General features: G+C 35.4%; 1 protein-coding gene across 2 annotated transcripts in view; it reads left to right on the forward strand.

Moving 5' to 3' along the window:
• ITFG1 (integrin alpha FG-GAP repeat containing 1) overlaps positions 1-19,627 on the forward strand; it is a 270,698-nt gene that overhangs the window by 8,082 nt on the left and 242,989 nt on the right. For both annotated transcript variants that reach the window (XM_029924964.1, XM_029924963.1), the window contains exons 4-5: positions 1,653-1,710; positions 3,162-3,236. In XM_029924964.1, the coding sequence (XP_029780824.1) occupies positions 1,653-1,710; positions 3,162-3,236 (133 nt within the window). The remainder of the gene's footprint in view (positions 1-1,652; positions 1,711-3,161; positions 3,237-19,627) is intronic.

A 19,627-nucleotide genomic window follows, 5' to 3' on the forward strand; every position in this document is an offset into this window, starting at 1 on the left:
GGTGGCTCAGTTGATTGAGTGTCCGACTTCAGCTGAGGTCATGGTCTCTCAGTTGTGAGTTTGAGCCCCACCTCGGGCTCACTACTGTCAACACGGGCCTGCATCTGATTCTCTGCCCTCCTTTCTCTGCCCTTCACCGTCTACCTCCGTCTCTCTGTCTCTCTGTCTCTCTGTCTCTCTCTCTCTCTCTGTCTCTGTCTCTCTCTCTCTCTGGCTCTCAGGAATAGATAAACATTTAAACTTAAAAAAAAAAGTCAGTAATTGTAAAGTCAATTTTTTTATTTTTCTTTCTCAACCCAGGACTAGTCTGGGGTTGAACAAACTTTGCTCTTGCTAGCTTAAGGAAGAGAGACGGTCATTCAAAGGTTTTTATGGTCTATGGAATTATTGGGATGGCTAAAGAACAGCTTCCAGGCTGACCTTTCAGGAACAATCCCCAAAGCCTTTCAAGGAAGGCTTTTTACTATCAGAACGTGGCCAATTGCACAATAGCTACTAGACTGACACTGTCTGCTGTGACCCTCACCAGCCAAATAGTTGCTCTGTACCCTGCCTCTTGATAAACTCACAAATTCAGTGATCCGACCCTGAGGTGGGAATGGCAGAAGCACAGCCTTCACTGACCTCCTAGCTTCCCAAAATCCGAGTGTATCTGATTGTCAAGGCTTACATCTTATTCAGAATCTCAGATGCAAAGATACGTGAAAAATGCTATTTTGGCTTCTAATCCCCCCAGTACAGAAAAGCACAAAAAGGTTGGAGTCGATATTCAGAGTTAGTCTACCATATCTACCCCCAAACCTTCAAAACTTACCTGAAAAGCCAATTAATTATATAACTAAATAGACGATTTTTTCATGGAGCCAGTTTTCTAGGTGGGGTGGAAGGGATGCAGTTGTGTTTTCTGTAACATTTCAGTACTTCACAGTCATTCAGTCAGGAAATATCTGAAGAAATAGTACCATGTAAAAAGCACTTCGTGTATGTAAGCACGGACATTTTAGAGTCAAGTAGTTTTGTGCATATTGCCAACTGCTCTAGTGCTAACTTGTATTTAAAGAAGAATCACCTGGAGATTTTTAGATTGAAGCCTCCAATAAAAGTTATTGTTAATGGTCTTAACTATAGGATGAACCCAGTGATGCCTGGGTGACTCACCATGCCGACGTCGCAGTGCCTGTTTGTGGTTCTCTCTCTGCACCTGCTCCACGCGTTCCCTCTCTCTCAAAATAAATAAACTTTTAAAAAAAGAATGAACCCCAGGATTTTGTCTTTACCAACTTGGATGTCTGTTTAAGTTAGATTTATAGTGTCTTGTTAATGGTAATAGTTGGAATTAATTAGAGATGAATGTTGAAAGAATACAGATATTTTACCCCAAGTGTAGATATGAAAAATAATAGTGGCTCAGACAGTTCAGCATCTGACTTCAGCTCAGATCATGTTCCCCAGCTCATGGGTTTGAGCCCCGTGTTGGGCTCTGTGCTAACAGCTCAAATCCTGGAGACTGCATTCTGTTTCAGATTCATTGTCTCCCTCTCTCTCTCTCTGCCCCTCCCCTGCTCATGCTCTGTCTCAAAATAAATAACATTTAAAAAATTTTTGAAAAAATACTAGAAACCACCTAACATATAACTTTTTTTTCTATACAGATCCTAACAATATGACTGTACTCAATAGGACTTTTCAAGATGAACCACTAATTATGGAGTAAGTATATGCTTGCTACTCTTTGAATGATTTTAAACTTAAAAACATAAATTTCTCAAATAAGAGACTATTTTGCTAAGTGGCATCGACACTAAATTCATTCTCTCTTTGAAGGTGATAGAGGCTGGTACTTGATTAAATGATATTTATTTGTCATGATGGAGGAGAGAGAAAAATGAAATTCAGTATTTTGGAAAGAGGAAGAAATTTGTGTTTTTATTTTTGCTTCAGTAGCTTTGAATATGTTCATTATGAATCTGTGTTTATTCTAGCCATGTCCTTACTCAAAGAATTAAGGTAACTGTTTCAGGGTAAAACTATTAGTGTTTGATCGACAGATATAAAGGGTATAGATTTTTCCCAGAAATTTAGACAGATGTCTATACTAAGGAGAAACTTATTCTTTTTAATTTATTTAAAAAATTTTAATGTTTATTTATTTTTGAGGGAGAGAGCATGAGTGGGGAGGTTCAGTGAGAGGGAGAAACAGAATCTAAAGCAGGCTCCAGGCTCTGTACTGTCAGCACAGAGCCTGACACAAGTCTCAAACTCAGAGACCACAAGACTACGACCTGAGCCACAGTTGGACATCAATCAACTGTGCCACCCAGATGCCCCAACTTACCTTTTTTTAAAGCTCTTCCTTAGTGTTATTTATTCCTCAAAATAGTCTCATGTGCCGGGATAAATATAATCCAAATTCCTGTCAGGATTTTTGGTAATGATACAGAGATCATTTTGGGAGCCAAAGCAATGTACAGCCACATTCTTGTTTCCATTGCTGCCATTCATATAGTTGTTAAAATAATAGTTATATACCAATAGGTCAGTGGCCACTAGAAGTCTGAACTATAAGTCTATGGATTAATTATTGTAAAGGCCCTCAGCTTGATTTCATTTATAGTTGCAATATTCAGTGGCCAGTATGAATTTTTATACCAGCTGGAAATTAACTTTTGTGGTTATTTCTCCTCAGCCCATATAACTAAACGGGTTGGGTCATGACTCTGAAACAAGTACTGTTTTCTTACCATTCAGAAATAGGCTAGGTTATGCAGAAACTACAGACAACCCTAAAATTTAACAACAAACTTTATTTCTTATACCATGTGTCTGTCCACTGTGGGTCAGTGGTAGGCTGTGCTCTGTGCCATCACTCAGGGTATATCAGAGGCTCCATCATCTGCGGAGCTGGACCATCTGAAATACATGTTCTTCTCATTGCTGCTACCAGCTTAAAGAGGGCTGGAAGTCCAGTAATAAGTAATAAACACTTTGGCCTGGAAATGACACATGTCCGACACTTTTGCTGACATGTTACTGACTATAGCAGAAACTGATGAGCATTGTGATATCTCCCATCCCCCCCTCAAAGGTTATTATCCTTTTAGAGCTAGAATATGAGAATTTTATGAAATAGCTGCTTAATGTTTTTAATGTTTTCTTTTCAGCTTTAATGGTGATTTAATTCCTGATGTATTTGGTATCACAAATGAATCCAGCCAGCCACAGATATTATTGGGAGGGTGAGTAAACATGATTATAACCATGTAATTAATTGTACTTATTGTTGCTCCAGGAACTGTGTGTCTATGTAAACTGATTGCTTTAACCATTAGGGAAAACTCTAGCTCATTGGAAATCTTTGCTCTTAAAGATTTTTTAAAGGGCATTTGGTCAACATACAAGCTTTTCTCAGACAGTTTGGGATTTGAGCTGTAACTGCTCTCTTTGTAGAGGCAGCCTAATCCATTTATCGTTCTGGAAATTGGAGATGCAAACTTCACAGGGTCCCTTTCAAATGTTGGTTCATCAGATGTTTCTTAGGCAAGATTTAATTTGAACCATTCCTGCATTCTTGATTGGATTCTCCACCTTAGTCATTTTATCTCTGAGCCTTTTACTGATAAGCCTCTTCCTTCTTCCTTTTATTTGTTCATTGAACAATCAATAATTGCCTGAGAATGTAAACACTCCTTCTCTGAGCTCTGGAAACGTTTCCATATATACTTTATCCTTGACTGACTTGTATGCTAGGATTTCATCACTATCCTTGCATGCCATTCTTTTGAAAATCTGTTTGGATTTCCTTTCTGTGTTTGGAAAAGTTGTATATTTTTATATGTACCTTTTGAAATGTGATTCCTGAGCTCATAGATAAGTAAATTGTCAAAATTTAAGGTATTATGAGAAGAAGAAACTTACATTTCCTGTCACTTTTTCTGAAGGTTTTCAGTAAGGAATATGGGTATTTTGATGCTAGGGATAGTGAGTGACCTTACTATGAATCTTGAATGAGAAACCTGCTTGTTCCCGCCAAACTTTGAGTAAGTTTGAAGGGAGCCCTGCTCCAGAGACCAGTTGGATGGAGATCTTTGGCCTATTGTGGCCCTGTCTAGGGGGAACAGAGTATGGGTGGGGTTGGCCAAAGGCACAGGCCACTCCTACCATGGCAAGTCCTGCTTATTTGCCTTGGGCTGGGACTACTTAGGAAGTTGTCTTTTCATTTCCTCTCTTTAAAGGCATACATGTGGGGGGTACCTGGCTGGCTCAGTCAAAAAGTGTGCGATTCTAGGGTTGTGAGTTTGAGCCCCCTGTAGGTTTAGAGAATACTTAAAGAAAAACTTAAAAATACATAAGAAAATAGAGGCATACATGTGATTGAGAACATGATGGTGACTTCTGGCCTGCTTTGTTTCATGGTAACTTCCACTTTAGTCAAAGAAATACTTGGAATACCTTTAATATGTCATTTGATCTTTAGAAATTGAAAATTTTTAAATGGCTGTTGTTAATTCAGAAAGTAAAACTGATAATATATATCTTTATGGATTTTCTACTTTAAAAGAAAACTATTTAGAGTATCATGTGCTAGTATCATAGCTTATTTACTTGTTCTGAATTCTGCATTAGGTTTTATTCCTCTGTTGCTTCCTAAAAAAATGATAGCTTTTAAAACCTATTCTGCCTAGAGAATTCACTTTTCACTTTTATTCACTTTTAATTTTTAGGCATTATACTATGGCATACATTAGTATACTGGAGTCATATAGTATATCCTGGTATTTTATGATATTTCTCATTTATTTATTTATTCTCATTGTATCCAAGATATCGTAATTCGAGTTTAGAGAATGAAATTATATGACTTGGCAGAAAAAAATTCCTGTCAGTAGCATTTTAGAATAACAATAGCCCGGTGATACCATGATTCAGATAACAGAAAGCTGAGTATGTCCCTATGAGAGCAAGCATTAATGTGTTAGTAAAATAAGAAAGATACATTTAGGCCATACCACTTTTACAACAACAGACATATGTACAGGTGCATAAGTGAAAAAACCATCAGCACCAACAATTTGGACTTTTCATGTGACTCTGATTAGAAGCCCAATCCTATTTATCAAGAAATCTAACCTACTTTTTGCAACTTAAATATTGTGCTTTATGGGCACAGCAGACCCATGATTATCTTAAATTTAATTAAAATTTTGCCAGCACCTTAATTTTATGGGAAATTTGCAATGATCTTTAAATAGAGTGCTAAATGCTCCCATAGGATTTTGCTGGAAAGGATCGTGACCCACATCTATAACCTGGTCCAGGGCAGGCATAGAAATAAGAGATTGCCTACAAGTAAAACTTGAATTCCCGATTTGGCTGAAGTAAAGGTACACATGATCAGTCTAAGAAGGCAGTGGTAATAGGCAGAAGAATCCCTTTTCCTTGGTACAGTAGGGCTACCTAACAGGGACAGGAAGGATGCTGAATCTACTGAGATGCCAGAGCTAATTGAACTATGTTAAATGGTCAAAGGTGAGGCGTTGGTTTGTGTCTCAACCCTACTTTATAATGACTTGAAATAACATAATCATGTGTCACATTACTTAAAAATAACACCTAGCCATTAAGTGTTAGGCTTTTGCAATGATGTGAGGTTATGACTAATGAGCATTTTCTATAAAAGGGAGTTTGAAACTGATGTTGCAGAAGCATTCAGAATATTTAGTATTGAAGTGAAGAAATCTGTACTTGTAATTAATCAAAGCCAAATATAATATTGGTCAGTTCAAATTCTGTGACTCCTGTACTGAGTTCAAACACATTTCTGGGTCAGGCCCAAGTTGCATACTTGAGGATATTAAGGTAGATACATGATAGATAAATACTTTGCCATACTCTGTTTACTTCACAAGTGATTGCATAAGAATTTTGAATGAATATTGGTGGCACTGAAAACAGCCATTTTTAACTGTTACTTAGATGAGTGATTTTCCTCCAATGCCAGAAAAAATTTACATATCTTCTATTTAAATAAAGTTAGCTAGTCTCAATCCAAGAGGTATAAATACCTATTTTTCTATGTAATCTTTTCTTACTTTATACCAATTACTGATTTATTTAATCCCCTTCATTTTTACTGCTGCTCCTTTTGTTGGCCTGCTGATGCATTACAAAAAATATTGCAAATAATTGTCGGTAATGAAATAATGATATATTACAAGTCTATTGTTTGAAAAAATGAGAGTTAAAGACACAAAGGAACCAAATGATCATGAAGGCAGCTTTTAACTTTGTAATTAGAATTAGTATTCATAATCTTAACAATAAAAGGTAGCTTGAAATGATTCATGTTTTCAGATATGAAAATACTCAAATCTCACCTATGCACCATTTATATTTGGAACGTTGTTGAATGGAATCTATTAGAACTTGAGAAATTTGTTTACTATTGGTATTTCCTTAGAAATAGGACAACAGTTTTCTAACTTTCCTCTTTTCCGAAAGAAACTTTCTTATTGGAGACAGATTTATTTATTTTCCCATCATTTCTCATCTAAACCTTTGTCCTTTCAAAATTGAGCCACAGAAATAGTGAAAACCTTAGCAAGATGACAAAATTGAGTATGATGTGATTATTTAAATGGCATGTTGCTTAAGGATCCCTAATTTTATTTTCTGGAGTCCCACTAGGAACTTTTTAAAAGAGAGAAAGCAGGGGAGAAGGGGAGAGAGAGAGAGAGAGAGAGAGAGAGAGAGAGAGAGAGAGAGAAAATCTTAAGCAGGCTCCGTGTTCAGCATGGAGCCCCATATAGGGCTCAGTCTTATGACCCTAGGATCATGACTCAAGCCGAAATCAAGATTGGGGCTTGATTTTCAGAGACCTTTTCAGGGGTCAAATGACCCACAATTCCCTGGTGATTAATTATACTGCTTAGTTTGAGGTATTAGTTGGCAATCTAAGTGTCTGATGTAAGATGTTTTTTTTCTTTTTTCTTTTGTTATTATTATTTTTAACTTCCATGCAAATTAGTTAACATATAGTGTAGTGATTTCAGGAGTAGAATTTAGTGATACATCACTTGCATGTAACACCCAGTGCTCAACCCAGCACGTGTCCTCAGTGCCTCTTGCCCAGTTAGCACGTCCCCCAACCCACAACCGTCCAGCAGCCCTCAGTTTGTTCTCTTATTTAAGAGTCTCTGATGGTTTTTTCTCCCTCTTGGTTTTTATGTTATTTTTGGTTCCCTTCCCTTATGTTCATCTCTTTTGTATATTAAATTCCACATATGAGTGAACTCATATATTTGTCTTTCATTGACTTATTTCACTTAGCATAATACACTCTAATTCCATCCATGTTGTTGCAAATGGCAAAATTTCATTCTTTGTGCTCGCTGAGTAATATTCTGTTATATATATAGATATATCTATACACATATGTGCACACACATATGTGTATATATATAGTATCCTGTATACATGACATATAAATATATAATGTTACATTATAGGTACATATAATGTATGTTACATGTGTATATACATATTACATCTTCTTTATTCATCATTCAGTGAACATTTGGGCTCTTTCCATGCTCTGGCTATTGTCAGTAGTGCTGCTATAAATACTGGCATGCATGTGCCCCTTCAAAATAGCACTCCTGTATCCTTTGGATAAATACCTAGTAATGCAATTGCTGGGTCATTCGGTAGTTCTATTTTTAAGTTTTTGAAGGGCCTCCACACTGTTTTCCAGAATGGCTGTACCAGTTTGCATTCCCACCAGCAGTGCAAAAGGGTTCCCCTTTTTCCACATCCTCACCAAAATCTATTGTTGCCGGAGTTGTTAATTTTAGCCATTCTTGAAGGTGTGACATGGTATCTCATTGTGGTTTTGATTTGTATTTCCCTGATGATGACTGATATTGAGCATCTTTTCATGTGTTTGTTAGCCATCTGGATGTCTTGTTTGGAAAATAACTGTTCATGTCTTCTGCCCATTTCTTCACTGGATTATTTGTTTTTAGGTATTGAGTGTGATAAGTTCTTTATAGATTTTGGAGAGTAACTCTTTATCTGATATGTCATTTGCCAATATCTTCTCTCCATTCCATTGGTGGCCTTTCAGTTTTGCTGAATGTTTCCTTTGGCCTGCAGAAGCTTTTTATCTTCCTGAGGTCCCAGTAATACATTTCTGCTTTTGTTTCCCTTGCCTCCTGAGACATGTCAAGTAAGAAGTTGCTGTGGCTGAGATCAAAGAGGTTGTTTTTTCCTGTAAGATTTTGATGTCTTCCTGGGTCACTTTTAGATCTTTCAACCATTTTGAGTTTATTTTTATGTATGGTGTAAGAAAGTGGTCCAGTTTCATTCTTTTACAAGTCGCTGTCCAGTTTTCCCAACACCATTTGCTGGAGACCCTGTCTTTTTTCCATTGGATACTCTTTCCTGCTTTGTCCAAAATTAGTTGGCCATACATTTATGCATCCATTTCTGGGTTCTCTATTCTGTTCCTTTGGTTTATGTGTCTGTTTTTGTACCAGTACCATACTGTCTTGATGATTACAGCTTTGTGATACATCTTAAAGTTTGGGATTATAATGCCTCCAGCTTTAGTTTTCTTTTTAAATATTAATTTGACTATTCGGGGTCTTTTCTGGTTCCATACAAATGTTAGGATTATGTGTTCTAGCTCTGTGAATAATGCTTGTTGTATTTTGATAGGGATTGCATTGAATGTATAGATTGCTTTGAGGGCAATCAATATTTTAACAGTATTTGTTCCTCCATTCCAAAAGCATAGAATGTTTTTCCACTTTTTTATGTCTTCTTCAATTTCCTTCGTAAGTTTTCCATAGTTTTCAGTGTATAGATTTTTTTACCTCTTTGGTTAGATTTATTTCTGGGTATTTTATGGATTTTGGTACAATTGTAAATGGGATCGATTCCTTGATTTCTTTTTCTGTTGTTTCATTATTGGTGTATAGATATACAACTGATTTCTATGCATTGATTTTATATCCTACAACTTTGCCGAATTCATGGACCAGTTCTAGCAGCTTTTTTGGTAGAATCTTCTTGATTTTCCAAATAGAGTATCATGACATCTGTGAAGAATGAAAGTATGACTTATTCCGTATCATTTGGATCTCTTTTATTTCTTTTTGTTGTCTGGTTGCTGAGGCTAAGACTTCCAACGCTATGTTGAATGAGAGCAGTGAGAGTGGACATCCTTTTTGTGTTCCTGACTTTAGGGGGAAAGCATCCCCACTGAGGATGATATTAGTGTTGGGTCTTTCGTTTATGGCTTTTATGATCTCGAGGTATGATCCTCCATCCCTACTTTCTTCAGTATTTTTAATCAAGAAAGAATGCTGTCTTTTGTCAGATGCTTTCTCTGCATCTACTGAGAGGATAATGTGGTTCTTACCATTTTCTTATCCTATTTCTCTGATATATCACATTGATTGATTTGTGGATATTGAACCAGCCCTGCATCCCAGGAATAAATCCTACTTGATCATGGTGAATAATTCTTTTAATGTATTGTTGGATCCAGTTGGCTATTATCTTACTGAGAAATTTTGCATCCATGTTCATCAGGGAAATTGGTCTGGAGTTCTCCTTTTTAGTGGGGTCTATTTCTGTTTTTGTAATCAAGGTAATCCCAACCTTGTAGAATGAGTTTGGAAGTTTTTCTTCCATTTCTATTTTTTGGTACATCTTAAAAAGAATAGGTATGAACTCTTCTTTAAATGTTTGGTAGAATTCCCCTGGAAAGCCATATGGCCATGGACTCTTGTTTGTTGGGAGATTATTGATTACTGATTCAGTTTCTTTACCAGTTATAATGGGTCTGTTCAGTTTTTCTCTTTCTTCCTATTTCAGTTTGGGAGTTTATTTGTTTCTAGGAATTTGTTCATTTCTTCCAGAATCCCCAGTATATTGGTATATAATTGCTCATAATATTCCCTTCTTATTGTTTGTATTTCTGCAGTGTTGGCTGTGACCTCTCCTCTTTCATTCATGATTTTATTTATTTAGGTCCTTTTGTTTTTCTTTTTGATCATTTTGGCTAGTTGTTTATCAATTTTGTTAATTTTTTCAAAGAATTAGCTCCTGGTTTCATGGATCTGTTTGGGTTTTTTTTTTTAATTTTGATGTCATTGATTTCTGCTCCAATCTTTATTATTTCCCATCTTCTGCTGGTTTGGGGCTTTCTCTGCTGTTTTTCCCCCCCAGCCCTTTAAGGTGTAGTGATAGGTTTTGTATTTGAGACCTTTCTTCCTTTTTTAGGAATGCCTGGATTGCTACATACTTCCCTCTTATGACTACCTTTGCTGCAGAGGTTTTGGGCTATCTTGTTTTCATTTTCATTAGCTTCCATGTACTTTTTAATTTCCTCTTTACATTCTTTAGTAGGATGTTCTTTAACCTTCAAATATTTATGGTCTTTCCAAATTATTTCTTGTGGTTGATTTCGAATTTCATATTGTTGTGATCTGAAAATATGCAAGGTATGGTTTTGATCTTTTTGTACTTGTTGAGGGCTGATTTGTATCCCAGTATGTGATCTATTCTGGAGAGTGTTCCATGTGCATTCGAAAAGAATGTGTATTCTGTTGCTTTAGGATGAAATGTTCTGAATGTATCTGTTTAGTCCATTCAAAGCCACTGTTTCCTTGTTGATTTTCCCCTTAGATTATCTGTCCATTGCTGTTAGTGGGATGTTGATGCATTTCCTGGAGAGTAAAAACCCACAGGGCACCAAACATAGCTATACTAAACTATTTCCAGTGTTTCTGTTTCGTGATACCTCTGTCTCTTAAGATGAAGCTTGCCTGGGAAAGGGAACATGTTGATCCACAGTGAGATAGATGTTCTGAATTCAGATGTGGTAGAATAGGGTTGTGGGGGTAATGGCAGTTTTTGTTTTAATGACTTTGCCTCTTCCATTCCATGGCTATTGTCAAAAATCTGTTACTGTTGAGAGAGAGCCGGGGGAGAGCAAAGCAAAAAGTATCCATAATAAATACTGAATTCCTCAAAGCAGACCGTTCAGCTTTTCTTAGTACTCTGCCCCTAGGATACAGCAGTAACTGGAAGGAAGATACTTTCATCCCAGTGTAGTTTTGGATGATGACAGTGATTGTTTTATAAAATGTGACTGGAATGCTCTCTTGGACTACCAAATCTCTGGGTAAAACTTTTATATAATTTCCTTCATATTTGCTATGCATTTTTCTATCATGTAGCTGAAACCTATTGTATCAAATCATATCAAGAAAATTTCGTTTTAAGTCAAGTCTTTTTGGAATGTTTATTATTTTCTTTCTCTTATTAACAAAAATTAAATTTACATGCTGCCTCCTGAGCCAGATAATTTTTTACAGTATATACCTTTCTCATTATTAAAGTCATAGAAAGAATTTCTCCTGTCTAAACAAATGAGAAGAAATAGTGTTATTTCTCATTTTTATGCTCTATTTTTTAATTTTTATACTCTACTTTTATTTAATTATTCCAAAACCCAGACACCAGAGGTCAATATTCACGCACATTTAATGAAGAACTAACGTCTTTTATCATATTTCCTGTATTATAACTTATTTTAGCTATATTGCATTGCTGTGTTAATTGAAAAGTAGCATGTTGCTTTACTGTCTTGTTTTTATTACCTATTTTATAAAAATGGGTCAATTTTATAAGAACTATTATTTTAATTTTGACTGCTTCTAATAATCAGTCTTACAATATCTATTCTATGCTTTTCTCAGCTTTTTAAATAATGTTCCTTGAAAGACACATTAACAGATTTTTTTGGTTTTTTTTGAGAGTGAGGGCACAAGTGAGCGAAGGACAGAGAGGGGGAGAATCCCAAGAGGGGCAGACAGCGAGAGAGAAGGAGAGAGGGAAAGGGAAGCAGGGCTCACCCAACATGGGGCTTATGCTCTCCTGACTCTGGCTGCAGCTCACCGGACAGGGGCTCAAACTTGCAAACTGTGAGATCATGACCTGAACCAGAGTCAGATGCTTAAATGACTGAGCCAACCAGACACCCTCACATATATTTGTATTGAGAAACTGAAGTCAAACTCTGATGGAAAATGACATTTGTTTGCAGTAAGAACTGGCTTTGCTGATTGGATTATATGGTGAACGTTTTCTATAAATAGAATGAATTAAATCAGTCCTAATTTGGTTTTTACTTTTATGATGGAAAAATTTAAAAGTATGTAAGTTACAGAGAATGAGACAATTAATTTGCTTATAATATACCTGTCAGGCAGCAATACTTATTTATCAACTCTTGGCCAGTCTTACTTCTTTCTCAGCCTTCCCCTCATTTCTCTCTTCTGACCCACAGGCAAGATATTTTTAATCTATAACTATTTCAATATCTATTTCTAAAGTTTCTAATATTTTAAAAATATATAATCTTAATATATTTATCATGCCTAAATAACTAAGAATCATCTTAGGGGAGATTTTTTAAAAATATAAGAACAAGATTTCTTAGCATTTATATCTGTAAAGATGAAGAGTAGGAATAGACTTTATGCTGATTCCTGTCTCATTCTAGGAATGTCATGTTATTATAAGGATAAATAATGTATTTTAAGGCTCTGGTCAACTCTTCAAAATATGCATTTCTAATAAAATTTTACATTTTCTTTAATAAATTATCAAACTATGCAATATGTGTTTTCATCAATTGTACACTAATAGTTGAAATAATTCAACTGCAAAGAGATCTCTCTTAATACTTTGATATATAAATAAAACCTACTTAAATACCAATTTTAATTTGTATATCAATTTGTAGACATACATTTCTTCATAGATGTATGATATAATGACCATTAAAATTGCTTCAGATGTGAAAACATTTTAGGACTTGATAAAGTTCTCTAAGAGAAGGAATAGAATTACAAAGTCAAGGATAAAGGGAAAGATGTATAATTAAGATCTCATTCTCATATATTTTTTAAGTCAACTATAATTAACATACAATGTTTTATTAATTTCAAGTGTACATTATAATGATTGGACAATTCTATACTCAGAGCTCATCAAGATCATTGTAATCAGGGTGCCTGTATGGCTTAATGGGTTAAAGCATTCTACTTCGGTTCAGGTCATGTTCTTGCGGTTCATGCAAAGCCTGGAGCCTGCTTCAGATTCTGTCTTCCACTCTCTCTGCCCCTCCCCCACTCATGTTCTGTGTGTGTGTCTCTCTCTCTCTCTCTCTCTCAAAAATAAACATTAAAAAAATATATATATGTAAAAATGTAATCCCTTTTTACCTATTTTACCCATCCCCCTCCCACCTTCCCTCTGTTTATTTTTTATATTTAAGCGTCAGGATTGTTTAATTTATCCTGTTTTCTTTCCTTTTTTCTTTGGTTTATTTCTTAGATTCCACATGTGACTGAAATGATCTGTTTATCTTTCTCTGATTGGCTTATTTGTTTCATCCCTGTTTTTGCGATAGGCAAGATTTCATTCTTTTTTAAGACTGAATAGTATTCTATTATATAATTACCACATCTTTATCCATTCATCTATCAATGGGCATACTGGCTGCTTCCATAATTTCACCATTATAAATAATTCCTCAACAAATATAGGGGTGTTGATCTCTTTAGTGGTTCTGTATTCTTTGGGTAAGTACCCATTAGTGTGATTTTGGGTAGTTCTTTTTTTTTTGGGGACCCTCCATAGTCCTCCATAGTGGCTACACCTGTTGCATTCCCAGCAGCAGTCAAATGGTTTCTTTTTCTCCACATTTTTGCCAGTGCTTCTGTGAAAAATGCTGTTGGTATTTTTGATAGTGATTGCCTGAAATGCATAGGTTACTTTGGATAGTATGGACTTGAATTTCTTTCATCATGTTTTATAGTTTTCAGAGTACAGGTCCTTGGTTAAGTTTATGCCTAGGTATTTTATTTTTGGTGCAATTGTAATTTGGATTGTTTTCCTAATTTCCTAATTTATCTTTCTGCTGTTCCATTATTACTATAGAGACATGCAACAGATTTTTGTGTATTAATTTTGTATTCTTTGACCTTACTGAATTGATTTATCAATTCTAGTAGTTTTTTTCTAGTCTAGGTTTTTTTTTTTTCCCCTCTATATAGTATCATGTCATCTGCAAGTAGAGAAAGTTTTACTTCTTTCCTACTGTTTTGGATGCCTTTTATTCATATTCGTGGTCTGATTGCCGTGGCTAGGACTTCTATTGCTATGTTAATAAAAGTGGGGAACAACTTGTCTTGTTCCTGAACTTAGGGAAAAAGCTCTCAGTTTTTTACCATAGTATGATGTTAGCTGTGGGTTTTTCATGTATGGCCTTTATTATGTTAAGGTATGTTCCCTCTAAACCTACGTCGTTGAGGGTTTTTATCATGAATAAATGTTGTAGCTTGTCAATTGCTTTTTCCACATCCGTTGAAATGATCATATAGTTTTTATCCTTTCTCTTGTTAATGTGATATATCACTTTGATCTGTCAATATTGAATGCCCCTTGCATCCAAGAAAAAAATCACACTTGGTTGTGTCGGTGATATTTTGTAAATATGTTCTTGGATTCAGTTTGCTAATGTTTTGTTGAGAATTTCTGCATCTGTGTTCATCAGAGAATATTGACCCGTGGTTCTCTCACTCATTTTAAGTTTTTATTTAAATTCCAGTTAGTTAACATACAGTGTAATATTAGTTTTAGGTGTACAATACAGTGATTCAGCGATTCCATACATCACCCGGTGCTCATCACAGCAAGTGCCCTCCTTCCTCCCCATCATCTTAACCCACTCCCTCAGCCAGCGCCCTTCTGGTGACTATCAGTTTGTTCTGTATACTTAACAGTCTGTTTCTTGGTTTATATTTTTCTCCTTTTCCCCCCTTTTTTGCTGTTTCTAAAATGCTATATATGAGTGAAATCATATGGTACTTGTCTTTCTCTGACTGACTTATTTCGCTTAACATAATATTCTCTATCTCCACCCATGTTGTTTCAAATGGCAAGAGTCTGTTCTTTTTTATGGATAATATTCTATTGCATATCCATACCACATCTTCTTTATCTATTCATCAGTTGGTAGACCTTTAGGCTGTTCCCATAATTTACTATTGTAGATAATGCTGCTATAAACATGGGGATATATGTATCCCTTTAAATTAATATTTATATATACTTTGGGTAAATACCTGGTAGTGCAATTGCTAGATCATAGGGTAGTTCTATTTTTCACTTTTTGAAGAACTTCCATAGTGTTTTCCCAGGATGCACTGGCTTACATTCCCACCAACAGTGCAAGAGGGTCCCCCTTTTCCCACTTCTTCACCTACACCTGTTGTTTCTTGTGTTGTTGATTTTTGACATTCTGACAGGTTTGGGGTGGTATCTCATTGTAGCTTTGATTTGTATTTCCCTGATAATCAGTGATGTGGAGCAGCTTTTCATGTGTATGTTGTTGGAAATATGTGTATTCATATCTTTTGTCATTTTTTAATTGGATTATTTATTTTTTGAGTATTGAGTTCTTTGTACATTTTGGATACTAACCCTTTAACAGATAATGTCATTTGCAAATATCTTCTCCCATTTCATAGGCAAGTTGCCTTTTAGTTTTGTTGATTGTTGCCTTCTCTGTGTAGAAACTTTTGATTTTGATGAAGTCCCAATAGTTTACTTTTGCTATTGTTTCCCTTGACTCAGGGAACATATCTAGAAAGAATTTTGTATGGCTGATGTCAAAGAAATTATCTCTAGGATTTTTATAGTTTCAGGTTTCACATTTAGGTCTTTAATTTGAATTTATTGTGTATGGTGTTAAGGAAATGGTCCAGTTCATTCTTTTGCAGGTTGCTGCCCAGTTTTCCTAACCTCATTTGTTGAAGAGACTTGGATATTCATTCTTTCCTGTGTTGTTAAAATTAATTGACCATATAGTTGTGGGTTCATTTCTGTGTTTTCTCGTCTATTCTGCTGACCTATGTGTCTGTTTTTTGTGCCAGTACAAGACTTTTGATTATCACAGCTTTGTAATATAAGTCTAGAATTGTGATGCCTCCAGTTTTGCTTTTCATTTTCAAGGTTGCCTTGTCTATTCAGGGTCTTTTGTGTTTCCATACAAATTTTAGAATTGTTTGCTCTAGCTCTGTGAAAAATGCTGTCGCTATTTTGATAGGGATTGCATTAAATGTATAGATTGTTCTGAGTAGTATAGACATTTTAACAGTATTTGTTCTTCCAATCCATAGCATAGAATGTCTTTCTATTTCTTTGTGTTACCTTCTGTGTCTTTCATGAATGTTGTGTAGCTTTCACAGTACAGGTCTTTCACTTTCACAGGTTTATTCCTAGGTATCTTAGGTATTTTTGGTGCAGTTGTAAATGGGATAGATTCATTCATTTCTTTTTCTGTTGCTTCATTATTGTTACATAGAAATGCAACAGATTTCTGTGTGTAGATTTTGTATCCTGCAACTTTACTGAATTTGTGTTTCAGTTCTGGCAGTGTTTTGGTGGAGGTTTTGTGTTTTCTATACATATATAGTATGTCATCTGCAAATACTGAAAGCTTTCCTTCTTCCTTGCCAATTTGGATGCTTTTTATTTCTTTTTGTTGTTTGATTGCTGTGGCTGTGATTTTCAGTACTATGTTGAATAATAGTGGTGAGAGTGGGCATCCCTGTCTTGTTCCTGACCGTAGAGGAAAAACTCTTACTTTTTCCTCATTGAGAAGGATAACTAGCTGTGGGTTTCTCATGAATGGCCTTTATTATGTGCAAGTATGTTCCTTCTAAACCCACCTTGTTTAGAGTTTTTATCTTGAATGGATGTTGTACTTAGTCAAATGCTTTTTCTATGGCTACTGAAATGATCATATGGTTCTTCTTTCTTTTATTAATATAAGATATCATGTTGACTGATTTGCAGATATTGAACCATATTTGCAACCTAGGAATAAATCCCACTTGGTCACAGTGGAATGATTTTTTTTCATGTATTTCTGACTCAGTTTGCTTGTATTTCATTGAGATTTTTGCATCTGTGTTCATCAGGAATATTGGCCTATATTTCTCATTATTAGTGTGTCTTTACTTGGCTTTGGTAACAGGATAATGTTTGCCACATAGATTGAATTTTGAAAGGGTTTCCTTTTTATTTTTTAGTCATTTCAGAGAAGTAGATATTATCTCTTCTTTAAATGTTTGGTAGAATTCATCTGTGAAAGCCATCTGGTTCTAGACTTTTGTTTGTTAGGGTTTTTTTGAACACTGATTCATTTTCATCGTCAATCTGTTGACATTTTCTATTTCTTCTTCATTCATTTTTAGGAGGTAGTAGGTTTCTAGGAATTTATCCTATTCTTTTTGTATGTTCACTTTGTTGGTATATAATTATTCATAATATTCTCTTGTATTTCTGTGGTGTTGGTATTTCTCCTGTTTTACTAATGATTTTGTTTGAGTCCATCCACACCCCCTGCCACCCACTGCTTTTTTTCTTGATGAGCCTGACTAATGGTTCAATTTTACTGATCTTTAGAAGGAACCAACTCCTGATTTCATTTGTATGTTCTGTTGATGTTTTAGTTTCTATTTTGTTTTTTTCTGGTCTGATCTTTATTACATCCTTTCTTCTACTGGTTTTGGGTTTTTTTGTTTTTCTTTTCCTGGCTCTGTTAAGTGTAAGTCAAGGTTGTATATTTGAGATTTTTCTTGCTCTTGAGGTAGACTCATATTGCTATAAATTTTACTCTTGGAAAACCTTTGCTGCATCCCAAAGATTTGAGGACACTGTGTTTTCATTTCCATTTGTCTCTATATATATTTTGATTTCCTCTTTGAACTTTTGGTTGACTCATTTATTTATTTAGTAGCATGTTGTTTAACCTGCATGTATTTATGCTCTTTCCATATTTTTTCTTGTGGTTGATTTCTAATTTCATAGTGTTGTGGATCAGAAAAGATGTGTGGTATGACTTCTGTCTGTTTCAATTTGTTGAGACTTGTTTGTGGCCGAACATGTGATTTATTTTGGAGAATGATCCTTGTGAAAATAATATGTATTCTGCTGTTTTACAATGGAGTGTTCTGAATATATCTCCTAAATCCATCTGGTCCTATGTGTCATTCAAAGCCACTATTTCCTTGTTGATTTTCTGTTTGGATGATCTTCCTAATGTAAATGGAGTGTTAAATTCCCATATTACTATTTTATTACTATCAATTAGTCTTTTTATGTCGTTAACTATTTTGTGTATTTGGGTACCCCTACCTTGGGAGCATAAATATTTTTTTAATGTTTTTAATGCTTTTTATTTATTTTTGAGAGACAGAGACCGTGTGAGCAGGGGAGGGTCAGAGAGAGAGGGAGACACAGAATCCGAAGCAGGCTCCAGGCTCTGAGCTGTCAGCACAGAGCCCGATGCAGGGCTCGAACCCATAGACCGTGAGATGATGACCTGAGCCGAAGTTAGATTCTTAACCAACTGAGCCACCCAGGTGCCCCAGGGAACACAAATATTTATAATTATTATATTACCTTGTTGGATTGTCTCCTTTATGATTATATGACACCTTCCTGTATCTTATTTACAGTCTTTGCTTTAAAGTCTATTTTGCTCAATATTAAGTATTGCTACTCGGGCTTTCTTTTCACTTTCATATGTTTCATAAATGCTTCTCCGTCCTTCACTTTCAGTCTGCATGAGTCTTTAAGTCTCTTGTAAGCAGCATAATGATGGGTCTTATATTTTGTCTATTCTGTCACCCTATGTCTTTTGATTGGAGTGTCTAGTCCACTTATGTTCAAAGTAATTATTGATAGTTATGTACTTAGTTGCCATTTTATTCCTTGTTTAATGGTTGTTTTTGTAGTTCTCTACTTTTCTGCTTTTGTGCTTCCTGCTTATCTTGCTTTTACTTATGTTGTCCTTTCCACTCAAAGAGTCCCCTTTAAGATTTCTTGTGGGGCTAATGTAATGGTCATGAATTCCTCAACTTTGAGAAACTCTATCTTTTCTTCTATTCTGAATGGTAGTCTTATTGCATGGAGTATTCTTGGCTGAAGAGTTTGCCATTCAGTACTTTGAATATATCATGCCATTCCCTGCGGCCTGCAGAGTTTCTGTTGAAAAATCAGCTGATAGATTTCTGGGGTTTCCTCTGTAACTTTTTCTTTTTCTTGTTCTGCTTTTAAAATTCTCCCGCCATAACTACTTTTTGCCATTTTAATATTATGTGTCATGGTGTGGCCTCTTTGGGTTTGTTTTTTGGGAGATTTCTACACTTGCTGAGTCTGGATATGTTTCCTTCCCCCACATTTAGGAAGTTTTCAGCTATTATTTATTCAAATAAAATTTTTGCCCCCTATTCTCTCTCTTCTCCTTTTGGATCCCTGAAATGGAAATGTTAGTTCATTTGATGGTTGTTGCTGAGTTCCCTGAGTCTATTCTCATTTTGTATTATCTTTTTCTCTCTCTCCTATTCACTTTGCTTGTTTTCCATTACTCAGTCCTCCAATTTGCTGATCTCTTCTTCTGCTTCCTCTAGCCTATTAATGGTTACTTCTAGTATATTTTTATTTTCTGTTATTGAGTCTGATTGGTTTTTTTTATGGT

This window comes from Suricata suricatta, chromosome 16 (genome assembly GCF_006229205.1).
Source record: "Suricata suricatta isolate VVHF042 chromosome 16, meerkat_22Aug2017_6uvM2_HiC, whole genome shotgun sequence".
Lineage (NCBI taxonomy): Eukaryota > Metazoa > Chordata > Mammalia > Carnivora > Herpestidae > Suricata > Suricata suricatta.